This window comes from Quercus suber, unplaced genomic scaffold, assembly GCF_002906115.3.
Source record: "Quercus suber isolate HL8 unplaced genomic scaffold, Cork oak 2.0 scaffold_308, whole genome shotgun sequence".
Classification (NCBI taxonomy): Eukaryota; Viridiplantae; Streptophyta; class Magnoliopsida; order Fagales; family Fagaceae; genus Quercus; species Quercus suber.
Window position 1 is genome coordinate 398,994 of NW_027069764.1, and position 10,500 is coordinate 409,493.

General features: G+C 42.5%; 1 protein-coding gene across 1 annotated transcript; it reads left to right on the forward strand.

Annotated features, from left to right (window-relative positions):
* Positions 1-8,519: 8,519 nt before the first annotated feature.
* On the forward strand, positions 8,520-10,212 carry LOC111983277 (embryo-specific protein ATS3B). The gene is made up of 3 exons (XM_024014942.2): positions 8,520-8,788; positions 9,039-9,146; positions 9,795-10,212. Exons 1-3 carry the CDS (start codon positions 8,672-8,674, stop codon positions 10,056-10,058), a joined length of 489 nt encoding a protein of 162 aa, XP_023870710.2. The 5' UTR covers positions 8,520-8,671; the 3' UTR covers positions 10,059-10,212.
* Positions 10,213-10,500: the final 288 nt, after the last annotated feature.

A 10,500-nucleotide genomic window follows, 5' to 3' on the forward strand; every position in this document is an offset into this window, starting at 1 on the left:
TCGGGGTACCCCACAGAATCATCAGTGACAATGGCACACCTTTTGTCAACAGTGAAGTAAGGAAGATGTTAGAATTCTACCAAGTTAAGCATCACCGGTTAACACCTTACTATCCTCAAGGGAATGGGCAAGCGGAGGTAACAAACAAAACTCTTATAAAAATTATAAGTAAGATGAGTCAGGAGTATACGGGAGGATGGGTGATGCACCTGCTAGACGCCCTTTGGGCTTACAGAAATTCGCCTAAGTCAGCCACAGGTTTTTCACCTTTTTTCTTGGTCTATGGGACCGAAGTGGTAAGCCCAGCGGAGATAATGACCCCATCCCTAAAGGTCATGAAGATGCAAGAGAAAGGAAGAGAAGAAGAAGTCTTTGCGGCAGAAAGGTGTGAAGAACTAGAGGGACTTGACGAAAAAAGAGAACAGGCCCAGGAATGCAACCGTAGATACAGGCAAAAGATGACTGAAGCTTACGGCAGGATGATTAGAGAAAGAGTGTTCGCGGAAGGACAGCTTGTTCTAAAAGTGGCAGACTATATTAAAAAAGGCTTAGCAGGACCGTCCAAATTCTCACCAAAGTGGGAAGGACCCCTTGTGACAAGGGAAGCACACCCAAGCAGGTACTACCGTCTGACTCAGATGGATGGCAAAGACTTAATGGATCCCATCAACAGGAAGTGGTTGAAGCAATATCATGCCTGAGGAGAAAACTTATATGATTGTCTCTTTTTCCTTCTTTTGTTTTGTTTAGAAGAAAGACAAAACCTTTATGTTTTTTTTTTTTTTTCCTTACCATTTTTCCAAGTAACTGTGTCATAACATGAAATTGTAACTTGCTTTAGGCAAGATGTAGTGAAAAACACCAAGTATTATTATCATATGTCATAGCAAAACATAAAGTATAGCATCACAAAGTTAAGTTACAAACCCAAGTCATGGCAAACCAGCCAAATAGGTACTACAACAACACATAACGTACTAAATAGAGTCATAAGGAAAAGGGAACGACAACACAAGGAAAAAACTGAATCAATGGAAACCGGAAATAAGAGACTGATCTCCAAAACGATCGGACCCACCAATACTAGAAAGAAGACGCTCACGATGGTCCTCCAAGTCTGCCACCTCCTTTCTCAAGATCTCAAGACGCGAGTCAATAGCATCAACAGTAGGTCAGACTCTCCTCATGAAAACAGCATGGGCAATCTCTCGGAGGTAATCCAAGATAAACTCCACAGCAAAACCTACGCTGATAAGCTCCTGCACCGCAGCCCTCAACTGCAGGATCCTCTCGGTAGAAATAGTGTCAACGAAGTTATGCTCTATGTCATTCAACACACTCCCCAACATCTTCAGAAAATGCTTTCTAACAGATCGGCCAAGTCGAAAGCCCTGCATGAAGTCACTACGGTTGTTATAGATCATCCCTAAATGAGCAACACAGTCCTCAGGGACTCTAAAGCCATGAAAGTCCACGTAAGGAGGCCCGAAGCCCCAGAAAGCTACAGGATCAAGGTCATTGACTTCAGGCTGGTCAAAACGAGTAAAAAAGGCAACAGCCTCGCTCACAGGATTTGGAAAGGTAGCGGAATTGCTGCCCACTTCAAACGGAGGTAGGGCTATAGGAAGAGGTCCTGCCAAGGGAAACACAAGGCATGAGATGAGAAACTGAGAGAGAGAACAGGAAGGAAACAAACCTAAGGAGAGCAAACGAGAATAGACAAGGGGAAAGAAAGCTTACCAAAACTGGCAACACTGGGGGTTGCAGGAAGAACTGAAGCAGGCATTAAAGGAATGACAGAAACCAATGCTGTAAATATAGCAGAAACTGGCGCAGAAAGTACAATTGGAGTGGGTATTGTGGGCACGGCAGGAGTGGCTACAGGAGGCACACTTACACTTGGTGCAATGCCTAGTCCTTCAAAAGTCTCTGCAAATAAAGGAATAGACAAGTAAATAAAAAAAGGAAAGGAATGAAACTTAATGGAGAAAGAAGAAGAAAGTTAAGAAAGAAAGCACATACCCATTGCCTCGGGTGGAACACTGTCCTCTTCCTCAGATTCAGAAATCCTCCTCCCCAAGACAGGGTCATCCTTAGGATCCTCAAAGATCTCCTCAGACCCTTCAGAGGACAATTCAGCACGAGACCCACGTGTGGCAGAATCGGGAATAGAAGAGGGAGTAACTACCAAAGAAGAAACGCCCTGCACTGCCTGAGAGAGAGCAGCAAAAGGGTCACCAGTAGAAATGATGAGAGGTGTAGCAGGAATAACCTCGACCTCAGCAACAGCAGGAGGGGTGGTTCCCCTTTGAACAGAAGATGTCATGGCAGGAGAAGGGGTGGCCTCACTAACCTCCCTAATATGAGTACCCTCATCCATGGGTACCGGTCCAGTAGGAGAGGTAGCGGCTGCAGAAGGAGCAGGTGCTGCAAATTCGACCCCACCAAAAGTGCCCTCTATAGGAATGCCCATAGGGGCAGAAAACTCCTCGACCGTAGGGCGATATACGGAAAGAGGCTCAGGCTCATCCTAAAGGACAAAACAAAGAAAGGGTGTAAAGACAAAATTATTTTTCTGGGCGAATGAAGTAACCGAAAAAGCAAAAAAAACTGTGGCAGACTGGACACATACAGGAGCAAGAAGAAATGTACCTCTGATTCGGGTTCCTCAAGCATAAGGGGATGGGCGGCTGACGTATCCTCCTTCTGCTTAGACTGCAAAAGCAAAAGGGATGAGAAAAGGAGTCAAGGAAAAAGCCAGGCAGATTCAGAGTAGGTCAGAAAAGGGGAAGAAGTATATATCTATACATGTACTTGGAAGACAAAGCAAGAAAAGTTGTTTAGGAATTTACTCTTCGCTGAGTAGCAGATACAGGATGGGGAGTTGTCTTCCTTTTGTTGCCTCGTGTTCTGGTGGCAGGAGTAGCACTTGCAGGAGGCTGAAGAGCGGCAAACTTGGACTTGTTGACAGATTTAAGCTTGGTAGGAGTTTTCTTGGCCGGCGTAGGAATGTTGACCACTTTAACCTTCTTTTCCCAACCTGAAGGGTAATCACCTGTGTGCCAATACCATCCACTCTTCTCCTCGTCCCACTCGAAGATGGCAGATCAATTTTGTTTCCTAGCATAGGCCAACACAGACTTAGAAGGAAGGAGTAACCGAGGATTGGTGGAGATAACCATACTGAGTCCCTTAGGAGGTATAAGAGAGAAACCGCGACTACCAGCCAACTCTGCATCAAACGAGTTCATAACAAGTTGCCAATAGAGGTGCATAGCAGCGGTGTAAAGGCCTTCCCTCGAAGAACTAGCAATTGTGACTGCACTAAAATGCTCTCTCCAAAAGTCGAAAGCAGTGTGCCGTAGAAAGGGCCTAGTCGAAGTAGGAGACTCTGCGAGGAAGGAGAGGTCATCAGGGATATCCTGGTCCAGGCCAAATTGTCTCCTCACTCGGTTGGCAGGGTAATGAATGAACTTGACACCCTCATCTGCCAAATAGGGTAGCCATCCAGGATTAGTGGCAGCCAAATATGTGATGCCCGTCTCATCAAAGCCAGCCAACGGGGTAGTAGTACCAACGGTATCAACAAACAGACCCATTACTAAATCAGCACAAGTATAACCAGGACGCAACTGTCTATAAGCTCTCTAGGAAAAACCAACACCATCATCAAAGGACTCAACGACAAAATAATCAATGGGTTTCAAACCAGAACAACGAAAAGCCAAAGGAAAATCGAGCTCAAACCTGCCACAAAAATCAGTAATGGCCCGTGGACAAGATTGGTACTTCTCTTTAGCAAATCTGACAGGCCTACACTTCGCCAAATATTGAGCACAACGCTCAAACAACAACTGCTGCAGAATAGTACTGTGTACAGAGGAAGTAACTATGTGGCAGGAACCGGCCTGACTCTCATCACTCCGCAGGATATCTAGTTGCACATATAAATGCCCCAAAAACATGGGGGCTAGTGGCAGACTCACCTCAGCAGATATTTTAATGGCCAAAAAAAAATACAACAGCTTTATGGCATAATGGGGATGGGACCCAAAGACAAACTTAGAAAGCCAAAAAGCAATAAAGGCAGCACGACGAGCAACAGCAGAAAACTTGGAAGAAGAACTAACCCAATAAGACAGCTTAGCGTTTCTGGCCATCTCCTTCTTCAACTCCGCTTCAATATCTTCTTCTTTTGGGGAAAGCTCAATAGCGGTAGGATCAGCATCCCTGAGAATAGGCAAAAGAAATTGATTGGCCACGTCCTCGAGAGTGACCGTAACTTCGCCGCAAGAGAAAAAAAAATGTATGAGTGGTGGAACACCATCGACGAACTTAATGGCGAAGATTGTAGAGGTCTCGGAAGTCGGAAAGGCTTCGGGAAAGAACGACGGCCTTTAGAACACCGGCCCGCTGTAGCAAACCCATGAAATGCATATCCGATAACTCACTGTCAACCCACTCTTTTCAACCCAAGGCGGTGCCAGACCTAAACTCAAAATGAATAGGCACAGGAAGGGTGACGCCTTGACGGATGACCAAATCGGAGATGGAGGAAGACACCAGAGCCCAAGAAACGTTGGGGTTTCGTTGGCAAAGAACGAGCCACACACGGCGCGGCGACGGCGGTACATAATCCCTAGGAGCCTGAGGAAAGTGAGGACTAGGATGGTACCAAGGATCAATCAGTGGGGCGCACTTGCTGTTTGGGTCGCGCCGCTTTTCCTCCTCCTTGGAACGGTCTGAATCGGAGCGCACATCCTCCTCTTCTACTTCTAGTTCCACCGGAGGATCTGCGGCGACGCTTTTCCCTTTACGGCGGGAAGAAGCTGGAGTTTTCACAGGTGCCATGGTGTAAGGATTTGAACGAAGCAAGGGAGAGATGGGTGTTCGAGAAGAAGATGATGATAAGGAAAGGAAAATATTTTGAAATAAAAGGAGTTTGTGTTTGCGTTGGGAAGGGATTCTTCTTTTAAATACCTGAGTGATTAAGGCCGGCGCGAAGAGAGGCGATGGGTTGGCCATTGAGAAAAGAACGAAATTAATGAGGTAGCAGTTATGTTTTAAAGCAACTACCATTTTGGGAAATTCGAAGAGTTGTCACTGTTCATGGCAAGAGAAAAAAAAATATATCTATGCAGGAAGGAGTTTGTAATTTCAAAAGCCCGCGAAGGAAAAGAAAAAGTGGGAAAAGACAAAAAGGTCCTTCATTCACATATGAACCGCAAGAACACTCCATATGTTCAGGGGGCTAAATGTTGAGCGTCATTTCTGTAAAGCCAGCCCAACCCAATGAAGCAGGCAATAAAAGTGGCAGGCATGAAATAAGACTGTTAGGCCCAAGCGGCAGAAAAGGTAGGACACAGGCCCATAACATGAATAAATGGGTCTTGAGGAAGTAAGTGGGCCCAATGGGCTCGGAAAGAAAGAAATGACACCTATGGGCAATGTATGTTATGAAAAAGCAAGAATGGGCCGCGGCAGGCCCAAGGCAATGTAAACAAAGAAAGTAGGGGATAATGGCAAGCCCATGAACCTCAAGGATGAGAACGAGGAAATTGGGCCGAGGAAGCCCAATTGAGTTAGTAAATGCCCATGGGATACAAAATTAGTAAATGGACCAAGGAAGTCCAAAAGAAGTAAATGGGCCGGATAAGCCCAAGTGAAAAAAGAGGGACATTGGAGCCCACGAGCAAGAACACCAGTGGCCATATTAAGCCACTGAGGGAAAGAAAGGAACGACAGGCTTGAAAAGAGGCCTAGTAGGAACAAATTGCCATGGCAGGAAAGGCCAAACAACACGGTGGGAAAAGAATTGGGTTGAAAAGAACACAAGACCCAGTACTCGGCAAATCCCAGGCCCTATGGGGACAGGAAATCAGAGCAGCAACTCGCGGGAAGCCAGAAACGGATAGCAGGCGATGCAAGCAATGTCTCCAACCCACGGCAGATGTATGAACAGCAGGTAGCCTTCAGACATAAACCACGCGCAAGGCCCAGACACCACCAGCCTGTACCCAGCCAATACAGGTCATGGTAGGGTCATGGGTCAGAGGTAAGAGGGCATGGTTTGGAGGTGGGGAGAGGGGAAGACCTGTTTTGAGGTCCCTGCTCAGACCCTTTTGGGGAATACGTCCTGCTGGGATGGCATATCACCTAAAAGAGGCAAGGCTGAGTGGGGACCAATAGGTGCATGCCATTAGGGAGAGGAGAGAGAAACATCACCGCGGCAGGACAAGGTGCCGCGACGGACTAACAGACAAAACGTTGTCTGTGTCTGTGACAGAGGGATAGGAGCAGCAACTCGCGGGAAGCCAGAAACGGACAGTAGGCGATGCAAGCAATGTCTCCAGTCCACGGCAGATGTATGAACAGCAGGTAGCCTTCAGACATAAACCACGCGCAAGGCCCAGACACCACCAGCCTGTACCTAGCCAATACAGGGCATGGTAGGGTCATGGGTCAGAGGTAGGAGGGCATGGTTTGAAGGTGGGGAGAGGGGAAGACCTGTTTTGAGGTCCCTGCTCAGGCTCTTTTGGGGAATACGTCCTGCTGGGATGGCATATCACCTAAAAAAGGCAAGGCTGAGTGGGGACCAATAGGTGCACGCCATAAGGGATAGGAGAGAGAAACATCACCGCGGCAGGACAAGGTGCCGCGACGGACTAACAGACAAAACGTTGTCTGTGTCTGTGACAGAGGGGCTCGCAAACAGCAGTAAGGGTCTGCGAGTGCACCCAGACCAGACGAAAAACGGTTAGAGGGTAGAATAGTAAAGAATTGATCTCGGCAGGCTCTATAAAAGGGCACCTCTGTCATGTGCAAAAACAAGAATAGGCACGAGAGCAATACAACGCAACTTAAAAAGAGAATACTCTGTAACTTGCTTAGAAAAACAGAGGAGGATAATACTAAAAAAACGACTAAAGTGGAAATTACTAAAAAAGGATTAGAAAAGAAAGAGAGAAAGAGAGAAAAAACGGAGCGAGTGAGAGTGGCATGCATCGATAGGCCCCTTCCCTTCTCTCCCTCTTGAATCACTGCTCTCTTCTACAGTTATTTTGAGAAGTGTCCATTCAGGTCCGCCTCCCTCAAACCTATTAACTTCCACGGCAGGAATCCTGTTTTCCTTTCCTCGGAGGTTAATTGCGTTGAGAAGGGGCGTTCTTTCTCTTTGGCCTTACTCCTGCAGGCCAAACTGAATTTATTTACATAAACTGTGGATTAAATCTTCATTACCATTTGCCCTTACTATTTATTTGTCAAAAAATTGCTAAATGTTATTGTAGTTTGGTCATTTCTTATTAGAAGAACTATTTGGTCATTCCAGAACACATGAGTTTGCTTTATCAATTATATCTGCCTGCCGCAAGCTCTTCGCTGGAACAACCCAGTTTGCGGTAAGTACCCTCCTGGCAGACGAGGCATAGTTTGCACACAAACCGGCCAAGTTGAGTTCTAGTTGGCCCAGTCTCGACTCCTGCAACCTAGAACACTTGGGCCTACATTCACAAAGGACCAGCCTGGCCCAACATAGCAAAAAAGGCCCACACACACATTTTCTTGTATTTGGTAATATCAAAAAAAGGTATCTAAAAGAGATTATATTTTTGGTCAATGAAAAGCCCAATTAAAGTATGACTACCAAATATAGAAAAATGAAATAAATTTTCACATTGTCTTGTATTTGGTAATATCAAAAAAGGTATCTAAAAGAGATTTTATTTTTAGTCAATGAAAAACCCTATTAAAGTATGACTCATTTTGAAGAAAAAATTCTATCTCATTTTAAAGTTACTATTAAACTTAGAAAAATGAGATAGTTTTTCAAAAAATATAATTATGTTTTTCTTTTGGAAAGCATTAAAATTGAAACAAACATAGTCATATATTACTGTAAGACATAAATTCTAGTTTGTAGGGCATTTGAAACAACTATTTTCAGTTTTTAAACAACATTACACACATTTTCATACACTTTTTCACCCACATGTATCTCAAAAAATTACAAACAATATTATTTAAACTCCTCTACCAAACAGGCTCATTTTTCATTTCCTAGTTGACTTGGATAAAGATAAACATAGGTTTACCAGTGTAGGCTATGTTCATCCAAAACCAAAAGTCCTTGTCAAAAAGACTGACCTGCCCTACTAAAAAGGAAACATGGTTATTTATTGTACCTCTAGTAAAACTCATAATTTATATAAATAAATTAGACAAGCCGCAAAGGGTACAAGAGTTGCCACAAAGACTGATTTGCCCCACTTTTTCACCCACACGTATCTCAAAAAATTACAAACAATATTACTCAAACTACTCTACCAAACAAGCACATTTTTCGTTTCCCAGCTGACTTGGATAGAGATAAACATAAGTTTACCTGTGTAGGCTGCGTTCATCCAAAACCAGAAGTCCCTGTCAAAAAGACTGACTTGCCCTACTAAAAAAGAAACATGGTTATTTATTGTACCTCTAGTAAAACTCATAATTCATATAAATAAATTAGACAAGCCGCAAAGGGTACAAAAATTTGACTGATCTACCCTTGGTTGCTAGAAAGCTCTCTACTCTAGTCTACGTATATTATGTTCCTTTAGGATTGTTCCAAAGATCATACTTCTCCTCACACCGTCACTCCTGGGATATAGCTCATAGGAATTTAGAGGAAATGGTGAAAGCAGTGACTTTTCTTCTCTTTTTGGCCTTCCTCTTCACATTCTCCCAAGCCAAATCAATCATTCCTCAACCCCAGCAGTTCAGATCCTTCAAGATCAACAATACCCAGGTATGAAAATACTCCTCAAAGATTCCCACATGGTGTTTTGATCTTTTTCTAAAAAGATAGATCCCTTTAGAGCAAGAGTCTTTTTTCTTTTTCTTTTTTTGGTTCAAAACAATGGACTTAGACAGACAGAGGTTAACTTGAACAAAATTATTTTATTCCAGTAATAAAACCAAAAAAAAGAAAAGAAAAAGAAAGGTTATGTCACAATTTTTAATTTATGTCTCTAAAATAAATACTAATTTTCTTGTAGAATGTAAAGAGCTGCTCTTACACAGTATCAATAACGACAAGCTGTTCATCAACCAAATATACAAGGGATCAAATCAGTCTTGCATTTGGTGATGCTTATGGCAATCAGGTTCTTCTTAACTCACTGTACACATTACATACACTAGTATAACATAAATGCATGTTTCTCTTCTATATATATATATATATATATTTTTTTTTTTTTTGGCCTAAATGTAAGTACATATACCCGTACATAAAATAATTCATGTATAAATGTAGATGCGATTTAGTTCAACAGACCAAGTCTCTTATCGTCCAATCAAATATTTTGGATTTGAATCTCTCATATACCAAAAATTGTTTTGATTGATGATAAAAGAGCAGTCATGACAGGTATAGATGTATGTACATGACAATTTTGTGTATATTGATTTAAGTAGACGCATGTATATATGTCATGAGAATCCAGAATGGATAATTAATTAATTGTGTGACTTATTACCGTTTCTTGGATGTAATTACCATTTGTTTGATGATCAGGTGTATGCACCAAGACTGGATGATCCATCAACAGGAACGTTTGAGAGGTGCTCTAGAGATACATTTCAGATATTAGGACCATGCTCATACCAAGATGTATGTACATGACAATTTTGTGTATATTGATTTAAGTAGACGCATGTATATATGTCATGAGAATCCAGAATGGATAATTAATTAATTGTGTGACTTATTACCGTTTCTTGGATGTAATTACCATTTGTTTGATGATCAGGTGTATGCACCAAGACTGGATGATCCATCAACAGGAACGTTTGAGAGGTGCTCTAGAGATACATTTCAGATATTAGGACCATGCTCATACCAAATCTGCTATGTCTACCTTTACAGGAGTGGATTCGATGGTTGGATGCCTGAGAAAGTGACAATCTATGGATATAACACCAAGTCTGCTACATTTTATTACAACACTTACATTCCAAATTATGTTTGGTATGGATTCAATTTTTGTAATGGAGCTTCAGTCAGTACAATGTAGGAGGAGAAAGATGTTTCTCTCTATTTCATTTTGGGGCTTGTCAAAACTGGTTTCTGTTTGGTCTTTTGATCTTTTCTAGCCGTCTCTTGTCTTGGGTGCTTAATTAGTGACATGTGAACAAAATATATCATTAATAAAAGTGTCCATTATCATATGCAAGTGCTTTTGAGGAAGCAACAATACAATTTCAACTCAGTTTGGTTGTCTTACTTTGAGTTTCTGTAATTTTTCATTAAGTATAATTTAAAAAGTTTGTGATATTGACCAAATAAAGAGTTATCATGCTTCTATAAAAATTAAAAAAAAAGAAAAAAGAAAAAAAGAAAGAGTTTTCATGCTATCAACACGGGAAAAATGCCCATACACCCCCTAAACTTTCAACTACTGTTGGCCAAAACATCCCCTCAACTTTTTTATTGGCTAATTTACTCCTTAAACTATT

Excerpts from the sequence above, each read along its gene's own strand:
- LOC111983277 (XM_024014942.2), top strand. The coding sequence starts at position 8,672 with ATGGTGAAAGCAGTGACTTTTCTTCTCTTTTTGGCCTTCCTCTTCACA. Across the intron at positions 8,789-9,038 it reads TCAAGATCAACAATACCCAG|AATGTAAAGAGCTGCTCTTA; the intron begins GTATGAAAATAC and ends ATTTTCTTGTAG. Across the intron at positions 9,147-9,794 it reads GTGATGCTTATGGCAATCAG|GTGTATGCACCAAGACTGGA; the intron begins GTTCTTCTTAAC and ends TTTGATGATCAG.